Source organism: Siphateles boraxobius, unplaced genomic scaffold, assembly GCF_051911475.1.
Source record: "Siphateles boraxobius isolate OS27281-9 unplaced genomic scaffold, OSU_SipBor_1 46, whole genome shotgun sequence".
In the NCBI taxonomy this organism is placed as follows: domain Eukaryota; kingdom Metazoa; phylum Chordata; class Actinopteri; order Cypriniformes; family Leuciscidae; genus Siphateles; species Siphateles boraxobius.
Genome location: NW_027509097.1, coordinates 14,666,790 through 14,688,678, shown reverse-complemented (window position 1 = coordinate 14,688,678; position 21,889 = coordinate 14,666,790). Strand labels below are relative to the sequence as shown.

General features: G+C 38.3%; 1 protein-coding gene and 2 long non-coding RNA genes across 4 annotated transcripts in view; 1 reads left to right on the top strand and 2 right to left on the bottom strand.

The window, feature by feature from the left end:
- Window positions 1–20,423, top strand: part of pkd1b (polycystic kidney disease 1b) — a 28,058-nt gene extending 7,635 nt beyond the window's left edge. Inside the window, exons 11-43 of the mRNA XM_077200994.1 lie at window positions 29–3,666; window positions 3,747–3,911; window positions 4,742–4,879; window positions 4,974–5,256; window positions 5,347–5,578; window positions 5,664–5,808; window positions 6,476–6,610; window positions 6,864–7,008; window positions 7,102–7,707; window positions 8,342–8,492; window positions 8,595–8,838; window positions 10,226–10,421; window positions 10,518–10,685; window positions 10,754–10,897; window positions 10,962–11,172; window positions 11,388–11,511; window positions 12,094–12,246; window positions 12,361–12,425; window positions 12,520–12,671; window positions 12,981–13,095; window positions 13,178–13,344; window positions 13,968–14,170; window positions 14,292–14,489; window positions 14,631–14,785; window positions 15,370–15,482; window positions 15,601–15,665; window positions 15,696–15,739; window positions 15,869–15,991; window positions 16,158–16,329; window positions 16,429–16,716; window positions 17,658–17,792; window positions 17,888–18,202; window positions 18,921–20,423. Of these exons, the coding sequence (XP_077057109.1) occupies window positions 29–3,666; window positions 3,747–3,911; window positions 4,742–4,879; window positions 4,974–5,256; window positions 5,347–5,578; window positions 5,664–5,808; window positions 6,476–6,610; window positions 6,864–7,008; window positions 7,102–7,707; window positions 8,342–8,492; window positions 8,595–8,838; window positions 10,226–10,421; window positions 10,518–10,685; window positions 10,754–10,897; window positions 10,962–11,172; window positions 11,388–11,511; window positions 12,094–12,246; window positions 12,361–12,425; window positions 12,520–12,671; window positions 12,981–13,095; window positions 13,178–13,344; window positions 13,968–14,170; window positions 14,292–14,489; window positions 14,631–14,785; window positions 15,370–15,482; window positions 15,601–15,665; window positions 15,696–15,739; window positions 15,869–15,991; window positions 16,158–16,329; window positions 16,429–16,716; window positions 17,658–17,792; window positions 17,888–18,202; window positions 18,921–19,652 (9,920 nt within the window). The 3' untranslated portion in view covers window positions 19,653–20,423. The remainder of the gene's footprint in view (window positions 1–28; window positions 3,667–3,746; window positions 3,912–4,741; window positions 4,880–4,973; window positions 5,257–5,346; window positions 5,579–5,663; window positions 5,809–6,475; window positions 6,611–6,863; window positions 7,009–7,101; window positions 7,708–8,341; window positions 8,493–8,594; window positions 8,839–10,225; window positions 10,422–10,517; window positions 10,686–10,753; window positions 10,898–10,961; window positions 11,173–11,387; window positions 11,512–12,093; window positions 12,247–12,360; window positions 12,426–12,519; window positions 12,672–12,980; window positions 13,096–13,177; window positions 13,345–13,967; window positions 14,171–14,291; window positions 14,490–14,630; window positions 14,786–15,369; window positions 15,483–15,600; window positions 15,666–15,695; window positions 15,740–15,868; window positions 15,992–16,157; window positions 16,330–16,428; window positions 16,717–17,657; window positions 17,793–17,887; window positions 18,203–18,920) is intronic.
- LOC143710069 (uncharacterized) lies at window positions 8,220–14,258 on the bottom strand. Of its 2 annotated transcripts, none has more exons than XR_013194469.1 (5): window positions 13,986–14,258; window positions 12,584–12,691; window positions 12,138–12,244; window positions 10,223–11,186; window positions 8,220–8,849 (listed from the first exon to the last, which is right to left on the bottom strand). It is a non-coding gene; the product is annotated as an uncharacterized LOC143710069 (long non-coding RNA). The 2 variants fall into 2 exon arrangements; XR_013194470.1 differs by lacking the exon at window positions 8,220–8,849 and having other exon boundaries at window positions 9,991–10,653; window positions 10,732–11,186.
- LOC143710071 (uncharacterized) lies at window positions 16,630–19,028 on the bottom strand. Its single transcript, XR_013194471.1, has 3 exons — window positions 18,889–19,028; window positions 17,656–18,084; window positions 16,630–16,730 (listed from the first exon to the last, which is right to left on the bottom strand). It is a non-coding gene; the product is annotated as an uncharacterized LOC143710071 (long non-coding RNA).
- Window positions 20,424–21,889: the final 1,466 nt, after the last annotated feature.

Below are 21,889 nucleotides of genomic sequence, written 5' to 3'. Positions count from 1 at the left end.
TTTCAGGATATACAATTTTTCTTTTTAGGTGACTACACAATGAAAATAAAGGCTTACAACAAATATGACCGAATTGAAAAGGCTGTAACCGTTAAAATAAGGACTCCAATATCAAGACTGCTGGTGTCATCATTTCCTACTGTCTGCCAAGTCAACCACACCATCCTCTTTGAGGTCTCACTATGGCCCTCTTCATATGGAATACTTTATTTATGGAATTTTGCCGATGGCTCTGATAAAGTGAAGCAATATTCCAGTAAAGTCAGGCATGTTTTTAAAAGGCCCGGCACATTCAACGTCACCATCAGTGCCAACAACTCCTTGGCAGTCTTGACTAACTATACAGCAGTGGAGGTAGTTGAGGCTGTCTCGGATCTCCAGTTAAATTACAATGGCTCCATTGAACTGAACTGCACCTTTGAAATCAGTGGCAGAGTGTCTGCAGGCACTCATCTAAAATGGACCTTTGAATTTGGAGATGGTTTGATACTAAAAGATCTCACTGGAAGCTCAGCCTCTCACATTTACAAGTCTCCTGGAAATTATACCGTTGAGGTTTCTGCTTATAATCATGCAAGTAAAGAACATCGGTTAGTCAATGTGGAAGTCTATCGTTTGCTAATTAGTAAAATTATCCCAACAGGCTGCATTTTGAGTCAAGCAGAGACTGGTTTTGAGGCATTAGTCAAAGGCTTTGTTCCTTTTTTGACTTTTCACTGGGATTTTGGAGATGGCACACCATTGTCTGTTGTTAAAGGAGCTACAACTATCACTCATACTTTTCTGAATTCAGGGACTTACACAGTTAGTGTAAATGCTCATAGCCTTGTGGATTCGGTCCATTATGAAACTAGCATATGTGTTGAGGCCCAAATAACAGATGTTACTCTGCATTCAGCCAAGAGTGCTATAGCAGTTAGTGAGGAAATATGCTTTGATGTTTTTGTGCTTCCCAAAGTACCAGGTTATCTGTTTTGGTGGTATAACAACATTTCTAGTGATATGGTTCCAGTGAAAGGCCAATCGCACCATTGCTTTGTTTTTCAAGAGGAGGGTTTTTATGACATTTCAGTGCAGATACAAAACAAAGCCAGCAACGGAACAGCAAAAGCGACCATTTTAGTTCAAAGGCCTGTATCTAATCTATTCATAAAATATGAAGGCAACCATGATGCAATGACTGTGAATCATTCCTATTACTTTTGGGCTGAGCTTCCTGGTAAAACAGCTTCTTTTCAGTGGAATTTTGGAGATGGCTACAAAAAGGAGGGCCAAAATCAGTCACACGTTTTCGGTTTTCCTGGGCGATTTCGTGTGACGGCCACCGCATCTAATGCAATAAGTTCATGTTTGGTGTCCATAGAGATTGAGGTGCAGGCACCTCTGTCATCCTTAATTGTTAATACCAATCAGCCAATTGCGGAGGCTGGAAAAGAGACACTGATAATAGCTCAGACTGATGTTCATGAAAATGTTGTGTTTTACTGGACTGTATATTCTTCATTACCTCCAAAGCCTGGAACATCCACGTTTATGTATGTGTTTCCTAAAGCAGGGGTGTTTCAGATTAAAGTTGCTGCACAAAATCTTGTCAGTCGATTAGAAACCATAACGCACATTGAGGTTGTAGAGAGAATACTTGGAGTTCGAATTCAATGTCAGGAACTGCGGTCTACAAGATATGTCCTGACAAATCAGACTGTACTGTTGACGGCATCAGTGACAAGTGGTTCTAACTTGACATATGAGTGGACTGCAAACCAAAGTTGGATTAACAGAACTGCAAGTTATAGCAAACAGTTTCCACTTGTTGCAAACAGCCCTGGTGATATACACATCAGACTGGTGGTATCCAATGCTCTTGGATCAGTAGATAGTGAACTTTCACTGAGAGCTGTAGAGCGAGTGTCTGGATTGAGTATTTCATCGCCAATGAATGCTGTAGCTAAAGGAAACCCAGTGAGGATATCTGTGAGTGTAGCATCTGGAACGGACCTTCACTACTCATGGTTCTTAGACTCTGAGCGCAGTCCTGTCATATCAGATGTGCCTTTTGTTTTGCATGTTTTTAAAGTTATCGGTTTGGTCAAGATCAGAGTATCAGTTTCGAATGTGTTCGGGTCTGATAATGCAACCAAGCAACTAATAATTCAGGAAGACATCTCTAAAGTGGATATTCAGATAAATGGACAATTCAGTCCATTTTTTGTAACTTCAAATAGCCATCTGTTATTCCATGGCTCTGCAGGAACAGGAAATGTCCTGCACTGGGAATGGGTTTTAACACTTAGCAACAACACTGTTACTGTTCTTGCTGACAATCAAACCGTTAGCTATTCTTTCGCGGAAGTTGCAGATCACCGGATCTCACTTAACGCTTCAAACAACATTAGCTGGCAAAATGTTTCATACCCTCTTGTGGTTCAGGACGCCATCCAGGGACTTTTGCTTACGACAAGCAGTGATGTTGTTTGTGAGGACGATATGGTTATTTTCTCACCCTCTATCTCCCAGGGAAGTGAAGTTTCATTTTCTTTGGAGTTTGTTAATGAAAGTTATTCCGTGGATATTCGGCAGAATTTTACAACCTCTTCTCTTTCAGTCGGAAACCATCTGGTGAGAACAAAAGCAAAAAATAATGTCAGTTACCAAACTGCAACAGTGATTGTGAGAGTCGTGGAAAGAATTAAAGGTCTGCATTTGATCGGATGTTGCTCTGCTGTCTTAGAGGCATCCAAAAACATCTGTTTTCAAGCATCCAGTGACTCACGGGCCAATTACCACTGGACCTTCCTATTAAATGGAGTCCAGTCCTTTCGGGAATTCGGGCAAAATGTTCACTTCACACCTTTTACTAATGGATCCCTGTCTGTTACAGTGAAAGCTGATAATGGTTTCTGCTCACAGTCCCTGACCAGTACAGCAACAATACAGAAGTATGTGAAGGAAGTGAAGATTTTTACCTCCCATAATGGAGCTTTTATTGATTATCCGATCACTTTTGTAGCCATGACAGATGGAGGCAGCAACCTTAAATTCATTTGGGATTTCGGCAATGCGAGTGATGGAGCCCTGGTTACAGAATCCAAAAGACAAGTCCACACATTTAATGCTACTGGTGAGTTTGTGGTGAAATTAACAGCTTTCAACAACATAAGTGAGATCTCCACTCAAAAGTCAATTAAAGTACGAAAGCTGGAGTGTACCCAACCACTACTCTACATTGTAAAAGAACATTATAAAATATTAAAATCCAGATGGAGTTTCTTTGAAGCACGAGTGGACTTTAACGGTTGCTTTACATACAAAGCATCATATTTCTGGGAGATCTTCAGAGGACAAGATTGCTCAGGAACAGATAAGGTGCCCTTAAATGATTCAGTGGATGTTACAACACCACTTCTTTCTCTGCCAAAGCACACTCTAAAAGTGGGAAACTACTGTCTGGCATTTACCGCTAGACTTCAGGGTACTCCTCTAAAGCAGAACAGGTCCATAACGCTTACTGTGGTCCACAGTCAACTGGTGCCCGTGATTGAAGGTGGTTCTCACAGGCTCTGGTCAACTCAATATGATCTGATACTGGATGCAATGGAATCTTTTGATCCAGATTCAGAGGAGAATACTAATGAGTTGTTTCAGTTCCAGTGGACTTTCACTATTGAGGTACAGTAAATTATAAAAGCAGTAAATTCTTCATTTACTGCTGGTGAACACTCGATTGATAATGTATTCTCTGCTTCCAGAACACAACAGCATTGTCTTCAGCCATTCCCACCCTTCATTATCATATTCCAGGAAATGGTAGTATGCTGCTTCTTCCCAGAAGTGCACTTCAGCCAGACAGAGTGTACCACTTTACTCTCAACCTTTACAAAAGTGGAAGACAACCTGTCTCTATATCTCAGACGGTGAATGTTAACTTATTTTACTTTACATTGATTTTAGCATTTCACTAGAAATATATTAGTCATTAATATTCTGTCATCATTTACTCACCCACATGTCGTGCCCAACCAGCCATCTCCAGTTTCATTCTTCTAGGAATATTTTTTTTTTATCAACACTTTAATGTGGGTAAGTTTCATAAAATAGGAAAATTTTGAACAAAAAAGCTAAGAAAATTGCTGATCACTCAGCCATTGCTCTAATCACTAATCTAACAAAACCCGATGAAGTGTGTTGGCATCTGTCAGTGCAATGTGAATTGTCCTAAAAAGGACCAAAAAGACATTCATTTATCCATATTAATTGAGCGGTTTAATCCTAGTCTTCTGAAGAGACAAGATTGCTTTATATTACAGACTGATTTAATTTAGCCGTTTATTCATGTAGCCTATAAAAATTTATCAACCCACTTACATAGAGCACATCAAATATGGTAAACGCCAAATCTTTTAAGGAAGCCCGGAATTTATATGGATTAATTTTACAATGCCTTTTGAACTTTTAGATGCAACAACATTTTAGTTGTGTGGACTTTTAGTGAATGGACAAAAATTATGAGAAAATTCTTTATTTGCATTTTGAAGATTAATGAAAGTCTTAATGGTGGAATGACATGAGGGTGAGTAAATGATAATAGAATTTTCATTTTTGGGTGAACTATCTCTTTAAGCTATTCTAGGTGCTTTTTGGCCATTTAAAAAACAATATGTCACCCATTCATTAAAAATATGACAACACAGAAAAGAAACTTATGTTTGTCAAATGTCTTTAATTGTATTTGTATTATTTTAAGGTTAAAGTGTACAATGCCGCATTGCTGCCAGTGACTGTAAAGTGCGTCTCCTGTAATTCACTGTTGTCATTCCACATGAGTCAGAGGCACCATGTTGCCTTGACTGGCCATTGTTCTTCATGTCAAGACACTGTACAGGTATTCAATTCCCAACATACCAAAGAATAACTTCATATGCCTTCATAAGTCTTACACACACCTTAGTAATGTTTTAAAAACCCTTTAACTACAGTACAGGTGGACTGCAGAGAATCAGAGAGGTGAAGCTTTAACACTGAATGAGGTCACTACCTTGAAAGGAAGTCTCTGGAGAGAAATAGTCATTAAACCAGGTGTGCTAATGGAGGGCCAAGAATACACATTTACTGTCAATGTGTCTGAGCCAGCCTCTGGGCTTTGGGGGTCCGCAAGCATCACCTTAGTCCCCAACCATCCTCCCTATGGGGGTATTTGCACTCTGTCACCAGACGACTCGCTTCATTTCCTGGAAACTATGGTCTCATACAGTTGCTCAGGTAGTTTTATTTCTCTTCTGCTCTTATTTCTCACCCAAGTAATGGCTCTGTGGATTGACGCATTCTTTGCTATTTTATTCTCAATGGCAGGGTGGATGGATGATGACGGTGACTCAGCTCAGCTGATATTTTCACTGCAGGTGGCACAGTGTGAAGATTTTGGACCATTATGTCCCTTGATTACCCTTTACAGAGGCACTCAGAGTACGTTCGGCTCCCTGGTGCCACTGGGTAGTCCGAATACAGTGGAAAACATATCTGTTGTTCACATGCTGGTGCTGGTAGAGGACAGTATGGGGGCTTCAGTCATTGCAGCGAGGAAGTTAGTCAGACATTGGCAATTATATATTCAGATACAATTTGACAACACATCAAAGCACCAAAATAATACTGGATATCTTCTGCAGGAACCTGACAGTCCTGCTTTGTGACCACTGCACAGCGGAGTGGTTGAGGAATAAGAGTCAATCAGAGTTTTGGGCCTTGCTTCAACAAGGAAACCCTCAGGACATTATCCAATATTCTATTGCCCTGACCAGCCAACTCAACCAGGTAACTGAGATGGCCCTGCCAAACCAGCTGTCTGCATGTTTATTAAAAAGAGCACTTAGTATTTTCCTAATTTAAAAAATGGATGGACAAAATCGATAAAACATAAACACTTACATGAAATGAAGATATAGCCTTATAAAAAGTTTACACAGAGTGGTCATTAACATGTTAAGAGTACTTAGTTTATCTTGTTAATCCAACTTTTATTGGACACTTTTGCTGTGGAAAAAAAATAATTATGGCTGACTGCATTTGTTGTTTGCCATCAATAACAATAACGGTCACTTTTAAATTCCAATTTAGTTATGAATTAACTTACACTGTTATTTGTGGTCGCAAACCTGATGCATAAATTGTAATTCGAATTAATGTAAAATTAAGAATGAGATAAAGTAATATAACAATTGTATAAAACTATAACTGTTTCATAAAAGTTTGAAGGTTTTACTGACTTTACACAGAGACAAACAGATACGTCTGTTTGAAATGTAACGTGTTTCTACAAGTCTCAGTTACTGATATCAGCTTTGTGTGTTGTTGCATCCACACCACTAGATGTCAGTCCAACACAACTGCCATAAAAATGCTGAGTGCACCTTCAGTTTCTTTGATGCTGTGTTAGGCTATTAGAAATATGTTTTTAAATCAAAATCATACTCTTCACCAGCTAGCATCCGTAAGTGCAAAAGAGTTGGAGGACAAGATTCAGATCCGTGGAAATGTGATTCAGGCTCTGGCGTCTCTGCCGGTCTCCTCATTACAGGATGTGGCTCTGATCAGCTCCGCTTTGGCCCAGTCTACAGTAAGGCTTTCTGCTATTAAAGCTTATGAAGAGTATAGATTTAATCATGGCTTGACACAAAGCATGTCAGCAACTTTTTGTAGGTCCAGCCCCGTAACACGTGTGGCAAAGGCTTATCACTGAATACAGATTGCCTGCTGTGCGTAATGAGGAGTGCTGGGAATACAGAAAGTACCCATGCTGCCTAAGAACAAAGGATTGTGATGTTACAAATGCAAATGATGTACTAGAAAATGTACTTTCCTATCTGCAGGTGTTTCCCACTGAATGGCAGTGCAACGGCTGTCATGCAAAGGTTCTTAAGGTCACGAAGAAGATGATCAAAGTGATAAGAGAACAAACAGGACCGGGTGACATCAACCCTACAGACAGCGGCAGGAACATTCTGGCTGTTTTAAGTAAAGCAGAATTCATATTCAGCATGATAATAGAGGTTCACCCTGAAGTTGTAAATGAACCGTTGCTCAACCATTCTTACATTTTCCCTGCAGGCAGCACACTGACTGCTGATCAGAGGCAGAGGACCAATTCAGGCCTCAAGTATGTGGATACATCAGAGACAGCTGTATCAGCACTGGAGCAGATTTTAGAGCTCATGCGCTCATTAATGTTGTCGCGGATGAGTGGGGAAGAAGCTCTTTCCCTCGCCGTTCCAAAGATCAGTGTGGTGGGTGTACGGGGTGATCCTACTAAAGACCTTCTGTCCACAGATCCTCTAAGCCACTGCCAGTTTCACATCCCATCAGCACTGAGCTCTCAACTGAAGGAGGAAAAGCAAGAGGTCCTGCAAATCCTTCTGCAAATGGAGGGTGAAGAAAACCCATTCATTCCAGCTGCAGAACCTCCTATTACGACCACGCTTGCAGCCATGGAGTTTGCTACGCCACAGGGGAAGCCCATTTCGATCGGCAACCTGACACTAGACACTGCGATACAATTTACTTTACACAAAAAAGTACAAGAGACAGAAGATGAGAGGTTACTATGGAAAAATGTTACCCTGCTGTCCAAGGGAAGTGTAAATTTCACAGTCAAAGCAATGGATGCAGATCCGCAGACTGGACTCTATGTTACCCTAAACTTCAGTCTCATCCCAGGTAGTGTACGCCAGCCAGTACATCTTATAAGACTTCAATATAATATATTATATTATAATATTATATATACTATAATATAAGGATGCATTAAAATCATCAAAAGTTTGAGACTTTTAAAAAAAGGAAATAATACTTAATACTTTTATTCAGCAAGGATGCATTGAATTGATAAAAACAGACAGTAAGTACATTTATAATGTTACCTAGGATCTTATTTCTAATTAATACTGTTCTTTTAAACATTCTATTCATCAAAGTATTCTGTAACATCATGGTTTACGACAAAATACTGAGCAGCAGCACAACTAGTATCAACACTGATAATAATAAGAGATTTTAGCACCAAAACAGAATATTAAAATGATTTTTAGAGGATCATGCTTTTTACTATAATTTTGATCAAGGAAATGCTGCCTTGGTGAGTATAAGAGACTTCTTTCAAAAACAAAAGTTTTTGAATGGTAGTTTATATTATATTGCATTGTCTTTAATATAATTGTTAGCAAAGTGTTAGCAAATGAGGAAGAAAAATAACCCCAAGTAAAACGCAAAAGAGGTATATAATATGTTAGCAATATAAAAATGTTCTAGCAGTATAGAATATAGAAAGCCTGTGCTTTGTATTGTCAAGCAGGAGCTGGTGAGAAAGTCTCTGGACTAGTATGGATCTATGTAGACGACCAACCAGTTCATCCACTGTCTGAACAAACTCATTCCCAAGAGTTCACCCTCTCTCTCTCAACTGAAACTCCATCACTGGAGCACACCATCTTCCTTACACCACTGTAAGTTCTTCCTGTTCCTTAAGTTGTTTTTTTCATTGAAAATAGGGAATAGGATTATTGTCTTAGTGCGAACGAAAGTAAATGTGTTTGTAAATTTAACAGCTTGAATGGCTCTGCCAAAGACCTGTTTGTGAGGCTGAACAGTAGTGTGGACGTGTCCGTCTCAGTGTGTGTGTTCAGCATGCTCTGCCGGTTCTTCAGCGTTGATGAGAAGCGCTGGAGCAGTGATGGCTTGAGTCCTCTGAACGGCAGCAGCCCCCGCACTGCCCACTTCCTCACCCGTCACCTCACGATGTTTGGAGCCAGCCTTTTCATCCATCCCGAGGCACTTCTACTGCTGCCCCCTGTATGCCATTTCTACTCAAAGATATAACATAATTTCACCATTAAGCATGGGGTCAGTAAGATGAAAAAAAAGAAGAAGAAATAATTATTACTTTTATTCAGCAAGGATACATTCAATAAATCAAAAGTGATAAGACTTGTAACACTTTATTTTGATGGTCCCTTTTGAACATTCTTTTGACTATAAGTAACTTTGCAACTACATGTCAACTATATCTCATTAGAGTACTGGTAGACTGATAACTCTAATAGTTATCTGATAACTTTTTTATTGTGTTGGTCCTCGAACAGACATTCTACTGACTATAAGTAACTTTGCAACTACATGTCAACTTATTCTAATCCTAACCCTACCAGTCTACTAATACTCTACTAACACTCTAATGAGTCAAGTCAAGTCAAGTCACATATAGTGCTTTTAACAATATGGACTGTTTCAAAGCAGCTTTACAGTGATAATAGGAAATTAAAGTAACAGAGATTGTTTTGGCTTTACAGCAGCTCTAGAATAAAGTTATTGTCCAGCTATTTTTGATTGATTCACTTCTGTCGCAACCAAACTTAGGGGCCGCTAACAAGACACCGTTCTAACAGAAAACCTTTAATGTGATCCGGCCTCTCATTTGCATAAAAAAGTGCCTGGTGGCTCTGAGAATTTTTTATTGCTTCCGCATGGCCACGTGAATCGGAATTATCCCGACAACGTTTTATCAGTACAGAGGTAAAGGGAAGGAGAGTTAGTAGACATGTGGGTGCAACGTTACTTATAGTCAACAGAATGTGTTAAAGGGACTATCAAAATAAAGAGAAACCGACTTTTACACTTTTACAAAAAGTTTCTATTTCAAATAAATGCTGTTCTTTTTAAACTTTCTATTTTATCAAAGATTCTGGAAAATATTAATGTATCAGGGTTTCCACAGCACAACTGTTTTCAACATTGATAAGACATGTTTCAAATCATATTTTTATCATATTATTTTATTGTCTTTGATGAAATAAATGCAGACTGCTTTCAAAAACATAAGAAAATCCAGACTCCAAACTTTTTAACCGCAGGTCATATTATATAGTTATTTTAAATGAATTTGTTTACTGAAATTATTGTAATTGTCAATGGGTGTCAGTGTTAGCAATAGAAATGTGTGCAGAAAAATAGCCTTAAGCAAAACACTAAAAAGTAAATTTCACAGTATATTAAAATATATAAAAAAGTTATTTTAAATTGTAACAATGTTTCACAATTTTGTTTTTACTGTATTTTTCATCAAATAAATGCAGCCTTTCAAAAACATTAAATAGTCTTACCGACCCCACACTTTTAAACAGTTATTAATTTATGTAAAAACTGTAACATAACAAATCATGAACATTATTGGTGTCACCAGTCAGAGGAGCCGGTGAGAAACGTTGTGGCAGGAATAGTTTGTGGAGTCTTGCTGTTAATTCATCTGCTGGTTGGTCTTATCGCTCACAAACTGGATCACCTGGAAAGTCTGCGTCTGTGTTGGGTTCCTCTGTGTGGTCAGAAAGGTCGCTACCAGTACCGGGTTCTCATCAAAACAGGCTGGAAAAGAGGGTCTGGTCAGTAGAACCTTTAATTTACTTGTCTTATTGACCTCATAAAAGTCATCAAACAATATTTATTGTTATAAGTTATAAAACATCTGAATTTATCAGGTACCACTGCACATGTTGGCATTAGCCTGTATGGTCTGAATAAAAGTGGCTCACGTCACCTTCAAAGTGAAGGAGCTTTCCAGAGGAACAGCCTGGATGACTTCCAAATTGAAACGGATGCCAATCTTGGAGAGATCTGGAAAATACGCATCTGGCATGACAACACAGGTCAGTGGTTGTGAACAGCTTCTTTTTTTCTTTGTAAAAAACTCACAAACAACTGCTGTGTTTTCCAGGTCTAGATCCATCCTGGTACTTACAACATGTGATAGTCTGGGACATACAGACAGACAACATGTTCTTCTTCCTGGTAGAAGACTGGCTATCTGTGGAGAATGAGAAGAACTCTGGAAGGGTGGAGAAAGTTTTTTTAGCATCTTGTAAGTATACACATGCAGCACAGCATATTTCATATTTGCATTTCATAACCTTTGATCTTTTTAGGTCCTCAGGAGCTGCAGGAGTTTAAGAGGATCCTACATTCCCAGTTACTTTTTGGCCTTCGAGAGCACCATCTGTGGATTTCATTATGGGAACGGCCGGCCCACAGCCGCTTTAGCCGAGCCCAGAGGGTCACCTGCTGCGCCCTGTTATTACATCTCTATCTGGCAGCTGGGGCAGTGTGGTATGGAGCAGTGGGCAGAAAGGGCAGGAGGTAATAGACTTGACCTTCAAAGGGCATGGATAACAGATTGAGCTTGTATAGCTTACTCTGTAGGTGTAGGTTTTACATCTTGTAAAACAAAGCAATTTCTGTTTTTCTCTAAGCTACAGTCTTTGTTATTGATTAATCATCACTAAACTCAGATAAATGAATACATTTTCTCAAAACAAATGGGTTATTCGCATTTGTTACTGTTACGATTGCAGCGTTCCAGTTTCAACCCAGATGTTGATGAATGGAGAGACCATTCTGGTTGGAATGACAGTTGCAGCTTTGACCTTCCCCCTCCAAACCATTCTCAGATTTCTGTTCCAAAAAACCCAGAGCAAGGTATATGTGCCAGTCTACATAATCCCTTGTGAAATCATACTGTTCTGACTTTTAATCTACAATACAAGATTTTTGAAAGATTTTTTGAAATAAGTGCTCACCAAGGACAAGTGCATTTGTGTTCAAAAATTTAGTAAAAAAAGTAATATTGTGATATAATATTACAGTTTATTAACAGTTCATAAACTGTTTTCTATTTGAATATATTTTAAAAATGTAATTTATTCCCGTGATGGCAAAGCTGAATTTTCAGCATCATTACTCCACAGTCTTCAGTGTCACATGATCCTTCAGAAATCATTCTAATATGATGATTTAGTGCTCAAGAAACATTTATTATCATTATCGCAGTTAAAAGCTGCTGTGCAGCTGGAAACCATGATACGTAATCTTATTCATATATGAATTGAAATCTTTTTTTACTATCAGTTTTGATTGTTTTGATCAATTCAATGCATCCTTGCAGAATGAAAGTATTAATTTCTTTTAAAAAGAAATGTCTTACTGACCTCAAACTTTTGAACTGTATACATTTGTGATAATTCTCACTCATAGTGCAATTGGTGATGGATTGTGTTGTAGGTGACATTGGATGTATCTCTGCCTCCCTCTCCTGTGTGTCATACCGTGGAGATGGATGTTTTCCTCAGTCACCCAGGTCTCTCCTGCTCATCTTTTCTGTCATTGCCAACAGGCCCTGACTCTTCCATGTATGATGGACCGTCTCCTTTCACTGTGAGAGAAAGTCAATCCCCATGATTAAAAGATATCAGAGTCATCGAGTAAATTTCCTAAATGAATTCATTTGCAGCATATTCTCTTTGTATCTCCTTGTTTTTTCCCTTTAAGAACTCACAGCAGAACAAGAAACTAGATTCAGAGTTTTGGAATACTCCCGATCCTGGGAATGACCGGTACCAAGTCTATTCTACATGAATTCTACATGCAGTATTACATGGCTTTAAAAAGTTAACATAAACATACACTGTTGTTTTAAACATTTCACAGAGTGGATCAGTGGACATCATGTGATAGTATCTTTGGCCTGCCTGAACTGACAGGAACTACTCACCTTTTTAAGAGAAAAAAAGCCTTTCTGCATCTACATTTGTCGACTCCGACATCTGACCACGACATTTTAGAACCAACCAAGTCTTCAGGTTTGAAGAAACATTACTCTCTTCAAAACACAAAAAAATCTGTTATCATTTATTCAGACCTTATGTTGTTCTAAAGAAACGTATGACTTTCTTTCTTTTGTGGAGCACAAAAGCAGCCTTTTTCCACATGAGGACCGGGTCCGTCAAACTTCAAAAGGCCAAAAAAGAAGAAGAAGAAAAAAACATACATACAACTTGTGCGCAAGTTTTCAAGAAAGAAAGAAAGACATATAGATTTGAAACAACATGAGAATGAGTAAATGATCATAGAAGTGTGTAATTCTAAGGTGATTTATTCCTTTATTTTAGAGGAAGATCTTATGACTATATCTGCTGACCTGGATCCCACAAACACTCTTTCCTCAGGGCCAGAAGCATCTGACAGTGGTCATTTGACACCCAACGAGACCACCCTGTCTGACATGTGAGTTCTGCACTGGTCGTTTCACACATTTACCAGGATACATGGTCACATACACATGTATTTCTGTCTTTTTGACTTCCAGCCAGGACAGCTTGTGTAGTGAGTGGTCTGATCTGAATATGGATACGCCCACATATGAAGCTGTCTTTCACAAGTCCTCCTCCTCACTCTCAGTGCTCAGTGAGGCCAGCACATTTCTCCCTAGCCTCCCACCCGACTCTATAAGCACCGTCTCCAACACACGCATTGGTGAGCCCACACCATACAGCTGTTTTTTTTAACATTTTTTTTACATACAAGTCTTATATGCTCACCAAGGCTCCATTTATTTGATTATTCTCAAAAATACAGTCAAAACAGAAATATTGTAAAATTATTACAATTTAAAATAACTGTTATCTATATTAATACATTTTAACATGTAATTTATTATGTTATTGCAAAGCTAAATTTTCAGCATCATTACTCCAGTTTTCAGTGTCACAGGATTCTTTGATTAATAGAAAGAATATAATATAATTTATTCGATTTTTTGTTACATTATTAATGTATTTACTGTCATTTTTGATCAATTTAAAGGCATCCTTGCTTGATTTATACTTCAAATATACACAAAAAATGTTAAGCCTTTATTCAAGATTTACGCATTTCAATTAATAGTAAATTTCCATCCAATTTGCCATTGAATAATCCTTACATGAATTAAGAATTTTAAAAGAGTAAATAAGAAAAAAAGCTTAAAATATGTATACATCTTAAACTTAAATTTAAACGTATTTTCATTTTCGTTTTTTACATTTTTATGAATACGATTCACATAGTACATTAGTACATTGATTTGTCTGTGTGTGAACCCATGGGCTGTTCTACAGGTGTTGTTCGCGGTGTACCTGGCTTGAATCTTCCATCGTGGGTTCTGCGTGTGCTTCACCTGCTGGTGGCTGTTCTGCTGGGAACATGCCTGGCTCTGGCGGGACTGTATGGGAGCATGTTTTCCAGCACTGTGCTTCTCATGTGGCTGGTTTCTGCCCTGTCAGCTTTCCTCACTTCTGCCTTGCTGTTGGAACCATTTGCAGTCAGCTATACATATATTTTGTACAATGAAAAACTGAAAGATGTGCATTTCTATAAAAATATTACTTTTTTTGTTTTAATCAAAACATCCTTAGTTCGTGACGTCAGGTGTTTTTCTGCAGATATGTATTCAGGCACTATATCTGGCTGCTGTGGTGAGACCAGTAGACCCAGAGGTGGAGGAGCGTTTGGCTCAGGAGACAGAAGTCAGAAGGACAGAAGAGCATCTGGAGGATAAGGTTCATCCTCCCTGTGGATACGGCTTACTGCAGGCTAAAGAGGAAGCATGGAAGCTGAGAAAGCTTAGAGCCTTAATGAGGGTGAGCTCAGACCGATAGATCCTCTCAGAGCACTCATTTAGTCCTCTGAGACCTATAACAGCTGGATTTCTCCTGCATTCTGACCCAAATGCATATTCATATTTATTGGTCTGTTGTTTTATGTTTTGTACTGATAATCAGAGCTGCTTAGTCTATACGTTCTTCCTGTTGGTGGTTCTGATGGTGAACTACCAGGAACATGTGCAGGAGGCTAACAGCAGACTGCTTCAATCAGCTATAAAACACACGCTGATCTCAGCTTCACCAGGGCAGCCGAGTCTCACTGCATTATCAGGGTGAGACAGACTATATATTCACTAGTAATCCTCATGTCCAGCTGAAACTGACCTGCTTTCTTTTTGAAGTGCTAGAGACCCCAGTGATTTGTGTGTGTGTGTATATAGATTTATAGTGTTATGGTTGTAGGGAAGAGGAGAGTCTTGGGTCTAATTGAAAGCAGTATTCATTTCACAAACACACAATCAAAGATAATCCAAATGGGGAAAGCAGATGAAAATTATCCACAGAAAGATAAAAAATCCAACTGGGGAACAGGAAACACAACAGCTTTATATCCTGGCCTTACCAGAGGATATAAAATATTGTACATATACTTTCTTTTTAAAGTCTTTTTAAATTGAAGTTAAAGTCTTTTTTTTAAATCGACCCAACTCTGTAAACAAATGACATGGTTGCAGTTTTATTGAGTCCTTAATTTTTTTTTTTGTCCCTGTGTGTGTGTGTGTGTGTGTGTGTGTGTGTGTGTGTGTGTGTGTGTGTGTGTGTGTGTGTGTGTGTGTGTGTGTGTGTGTGTGTGTGTGTTGTAGTTTGTCATGAATCAGTAAAAGTAATTTTATTTCAAGATATATTACTTTCTCAGATGGATGAATGCGGAACAGTGGATAGATGAGAGATTGATTTCACACCTACATGAAAACCCTTCTCTTTCTCTAACTGGCCCTGCAAGACTGCAGAAAATTCATTTTCAAGACGGTAAACTCTACTTACTACTTCTATATATATGTATGCATCCTTTTGAGAGTTTTTAGAAAAAAAATTGATAATTTAAAAAATCCTAACTTTTGTAGAATTTTTTTTTTTTTTTACAAAGTTTGCAGTCAAAACATCAGAGATCAGTTCCACTCTGGTCGACTTCCTTTGAGTCTGAATGCTCATGTTTCATCACATACAAACTCTGGACACCAGAGCTCCTCAGCACACAGCAACAACACTCCAGCACTTTCAACGGGGTGAGAGATAATACAACACAAAGAGAAAGACTATCAGTGTGTAAATAAGCCTGAACAGCTGTATGGGAGAATATAATAACATTATTATGCATTTGATTCCCGTAAATGATCACAATCTCCTCTTTCAAGGCCAAGAACTAAGAGTGCATCATGTGCATTCAGTCAGACAGAGGAAGTAATGCTTGGGAACAACAGTGAATCCACACATCAGATCCTGTCGGACCTACAGACAGCAAACTGGATGACAACACGGTATGATGTCACTATAGCATAAAATATATGTATTATCTCTACATGTCCAGTCGTGCACTAAGGGTTTTTCTGCACACATACTGTAAGTATGGAATCTTTATGCTAATATTAGAATCAGAATCAGAATCATGTTTTTTGAGGAACCGTCTTATGTTTTCTGTGACAGGACACAGGCTGTATTGATCGAGTTCACTCAGTATCATAAGCAGACGGGCATCTTGGCACCAGTTTCTGTTCTCCTGGATCAAACACACACAGGCAGAATCCAGGCTTTCATCTCTATCCAGCCTTTTCACATCTCTCCATTATCTGGTCCAGACCTACACGTCACATTGGCGGTACTGGCTCTCCTTCAAGACTTATTTACAATAGAAACAAATCTCGCAGTTTGAACAGAATCAAATGAAGTTAAAAAGGATTTGTGGTCTTCTCTCTAGATTGTGCTTTTGCTGTTTGCCCTGTGCTTTGTGAGCGCTGAAGTATGGGCCTTGATCATGAAGCCAAGTCAATACCTGAGGCAAGCCTGGTGCTGGTTTCAGCCATTGTTAGCTCTTCTGACACTAGCAGCAGCTGTTCTTCGTCTGTGTTTCCTCTACACCACTGAAGCCTGTGTCTCCAGACATCGCTCCCGGCCCACATCCTTTGCTGACTTTCACAGTGCTGCCATACTCGCCAGGAAATCCAATCAGCTCTCAGCAATCTTATTAACCATCCTGGTTCTAAAGGTAGGCTATTGGTCCTAAAACAAAGGAATGATTTTTCAAAAAAAAAATTATGGAACTAGATTTGCATTTCCTGCAGGAAATAGCAATACATGCTGCAAAATGGCAGTAAAATCTTTCACTTATCCATGCATGTTTTTAATTTTATTTAATTTAATTTTTTATTTTATATTCAAAATGTCATAACGGGATCTTCTGGTGAAACGACAGACATTTACAATTGAGCTTTTTATATTCAACTTCGAGCTCACGTTCAGATATGCCTCCATCCAATCAACAACCAATGCATGGAACTAAGGGTTACTGACACTTTATTTCCATAACTAATATTGAACTTTGCAACACATCACCTAACTTTCATTAATTTGCAGCTACACATCAACTAACTCTCATTAGAGTATTAGTAGACTTAGGGTAAGGATTAGTAGAATAAGTTGGCATGTAATTTCAAAGTTACTTAGAATGGGCGTTGAGGAACCATCAAAATAAAATCAAAAATTCTACTAAGAATGAATATTATTCTAGCAGTCAACTAGTACTCTGACTGGTAGTTGACGTAGTTGCAAAGTTACTTATAGTTAGCAGAATGTCTAAAGTGACTATCGAAATAAACCAAGTCTTTGCCCTACTTTTATCCATTATACATATTACTCAGATAATTGTCACAATACGGAATTATACAGTCTATGTCAATGGGAGATTTTCAAACTTTTATCTTGAATATCTTATAACATTTATAAATACAAATATATTTTAGCACACCTACAACCTAAGAAATAACCTACAAAGCATGAGTTTGAATGGCGTCTGTAAAGTTTTATTAATTGCAGAAAGGGGATACTTTGGCTCTTAAAGTGCCTTATATTGTACTAAGTCAAGCTTTATAATCAGTTTCTCTTGGTCAGTCAAGAGTAGAACAGGTATTGAGTGGTGTGTTTTTACAGATGGTGGGGATCCTGCGGTTTGTTAGGAGATGGATGGTGATAGGACGAGTCATTCGACAGGTATTCCCTCAGATTTGTGGCGTGGTGTTTCTGCTGCTCCTCCTGTTGCTTCTGTTCTCTCACACAGGCATCATGGTACAATGGGTTTTTTTTTCAGTTGACTTTCCATGGTATTTTTGCTCTAAATCATTTTTGCACCTGATAACGAAGCTCACATCTTTCTCTTTCAGCTCTTCTCGGGTACAGTGGAGGGCTTTAGGACCTTAGGGCAGGCGAGTTCCTCTCTGCTCTGTATGTTAAAGGGGCACATGGGGTTTCGTCGACTTTGTGAGCATCATCCGGTGGTGGGACCCCTCTACTGCCTGTCTGCCGTAGGCATTGGATTCTGGGTACTGGGGCGCCTATGTGCAGCTGTATTGATTCGAACCTACCGAATGGTACAGACAGACATTTACCGACCATCCATGGAACCGCAGGACTATGAGATGGTACAGTTTCTCATTAAACGACTCAAGCTCTGGATGGGGCTCAGCAAGACCAAAGAGGTAAAAATACCATGTCCGACTATCAACTTTAAAAAGTATAAAAAAATTCACGTTGACTTAAAATAGAAATAGAAAACAGTTATTTTAAACTGTAATAATATTTTACATTTTTAATGTTTGTATTTTTGATCAAATAAATTCAGCCTTGCTGAGCATAAGATACTTATGGAAGCTTGTTTTCGCCACAGAATAAAAAATAAAAAATGTAATGGTGACTTTTCATCTCACAATTCAAACTTTTTTTCTTACATTGCATGATATAAAGTTGCAATTGCGAGTCAGAAATACATGTTACAAAGTTGCGTGTTAAAAAGTCAGAATTGTGAGATATAAACTCGCAATTCTGAGGAAATTTGATGAGGCAATTCTCTGTCTTTTTTTCCTTAGAATTGGACTTTATAACTAGCAAATGCGAGTTTATATCTCAATTCTGAGAAAAGATGTCAGAATTGCGAGATATAAACTAGCAATTGCGAAAAAGTCACAATTGCGAGTTTATTCTGACTTTATAACACGCAATTGTGACTTTATAACATGCAATTGCGACTTGATATCATGCAATTCTGACTTATCTCGGAATTCTGAGAAATAAAGTCAGTTAAAATGTTTTATTCTGTGGTGGAAACAAGCTTCCATAGATACTTCTTTCATAACATAACAAAAAAAATACAAAAAATCTTATTGACCCCAAACTTAATTCATTTTATTTTATTTGTAGTTTAGACACAAAGTCAAATTTGAGGGAGTGGTTCCGCCACCCTCCAGATCCTCCCAGGGCTCTGAAACCTCCAACTTCTCCGTCCCGCTCAGTCCCTGCCAGGCATCCTCTGCCTCCTCTTTGGCCTCCGATTCATCTGCTATTTCAGACAGTTTTGACTTTCACCATTATGTGGACCGCCTGGTGCCATGTGTTGACAGCCTTCTGGCAGGTTTCGACCGCGTCAACCAACTGACCAAAGAAGTGTATAACTTTGAGCTCCAACTTCAGCAGATCCAGAGCAGAATCTCACAGAGAAGAAAGCAGGCTCAGCAGGTGACCTTTGAGGGACGTGATCCTAAACCTAAGCCGCCAGCACTCCCTCGAAATCCATCTACCTCTGTTTTGGAATGTGACCCCACTCCAGGTTCTGACCAAGGTGTCATTAATATCCTTCCACGACGCCGTGCTACACACTCAGAGTCCTCCCTGATGGGGTCTGCTGCTCAGTCAGGTAACAGAATACTTTCTGCACAGGATGGAGGGAAGAACAGTCCAAACCTTAGGAAATTGGGCGTCCCAAGACGCAGAGCCTGGAATTCAGTCACCTGCCATTCTGCTGACACTGCTCAGAGGTTGCCTGCATCTCACAGCACTGTGGCCTTGCCTGCGAGACCCCGGAGTGAAGATGGAGACCGAGAGTGTGTACGTGACGGTCTGCCGATTAAGAGACAGGCATGGCACACTGAATAAGTGGATCAATTGTCATGGCATTAATTTAGCTTTACTATCTACTACTATTATTTACTTTCATTTGTATCTTTTGACACAGTGCATGCACAGTGTGTTAGTCACAATCGCTTTTGATTTTATGAATTGTCTACCTCTTGACTGGTGCTTTTGCACTGCTTTACATGTTTAAGTGTTTGTTTTCCTTTGGTTTCACCATGTTCAGGCTCTGTGGAACATGCATTTTGTTGTATATTGAAGAATCTGTTTTATTTTTGTCAATCAAATGACATGGCCATCCTAAAACTGTGGCTTAAACATCAGGATATTTGGGTTTCATTTAAAGAATTTAGTTGAAATTATTAGCAAAATGAATGCATTTTGTGCCATGTTTGAGAAAATAAAACAGACTCTTATTGCGCCTTACATGCCTTGCTGAATATGTAATTTTTAATGAATCAAACCTAATTGTATCATTCATTTTTTTAGCTATTTTAATTAAACCTTCAATATTTTTCTTTACAGAAATTCAGTCTAATAACACTGGAAAAAATATTATATTCTTAAACAGTTGCAATGCCTAAAAACCCTTAAAAGGAAATAAAGATATCCCTTATGCAAAGAAAATATATTTTTTTACATATGAACAATCAGTATACTGTAATGTATAACACATATGGAATTGCCATTTTTCATACATTGAAAAATATGTGATGTGACACAATATGTACTTTTATATCCTAATGTATGTAATTTTGAAATCAATACACTTGATATTATAAAGATTTGATAAAATATGGTACTGTGTGTGTATAAATATATTTGAATATAAAGCACATTTACATTTATATGGGATATGTATGTGCAATGTACACGATTATGAGGAAAATATATTGTGATATATATACAGTATATATATATACAGTATATATAATATACACAGGTGCTGGCCATATAATGAGAATATCATCAAAAAGTTGATTTATTTCAAGAATCCAACTTAACAGGTGAAACTAATACATTATATAGACTCATTACATGCAAAGTGAGATATTTCAAGACTTTATTTGTTAGAATTTTGATTATGGCTTACAGCTTATGAAACCCACAAAATCAAAATCCCAGAAAATTAGAATATTACATGAAATCACACAGTAATTACACAGGAATACCATGGTCATTGAACCAGGTTTTGGTTATTTTGGCAGTGTGGGCAGGTGCAAATCCTGCTGGAAAATGAAGGAAACATCTCCATAAAGCTTGTCTGCTGAAGGAAGCAGGAAGTGCTCTGAAAATGTCCTGGTAGAGGGCTGCGTTGAGTGGACAGCACAGTGGACCAACTCCAGCCGATGGCATGGCTCCCCACACTAACACAGACTCTGGAAACTTCACACTGGACTTCAAGCATCTTGGATTGTGTGCCTCTCCGTTCTTCCTCCAGACTCTGGGACCTTGGTTTCCAAATGAGATGCAAAATTTGCTCTCATCAGAAAAGAGGACTTTGGTCCACTGTGCTTTATTAAATCCAGAGCCAACGCAGCCGTCTACCAGGACATTTTCAGAGCACTTCATCCTTCATTTTCCAGCAGGATTTGCACCTGCCCACACTGCCAAAATAACCAAAACCTGGTTCAATGACCATGGTATTACTGTGTAATTACTGTGTGATTTCATGTAATATTTAAATTTTCTGGGATTTTGATTTTGTGGGTTTCATAAGCTGTAAGCCATAATCATCAAAATTATAACAAATAAAGTCTTGAAATATCTCACTTTGCATGTAATGAGTCTATATAATATATTAGTTTCACCTGTTAAGTTGAATTCTTGAAATGAATCAACTTTTTGATGATATTCTAATTATATGACCAGCACCTGTATATATATATATATATATATATATATATATATATGTGTGTGTGTGTGTATTCATTTACATTTCGTAAAATCTCCTTTCACCCACATGTTGCCATAGTTTAAAAAAAACATCAAATTGTCCCCAAAAAAATTTATCTATTAAAAAAAAATTAAATATACAAAACAAAAAGTGAAAGAAAGGTTTATGAATATGGGTTCAGCTTTATGTAAACCCATGCGTTAACTCATAAAAAAATATGAATCAATTAAGTGTTTTAGTGAAGCCATTGCATGTAAAAATGCAGTGCAGTTTTATAGCTGTACATGGTCCATGCATATACTGTAGTATATTGAAAAATATAAGCACTCATTGCTTATCCTTCTTTAATGGCCCACAGAAGAAT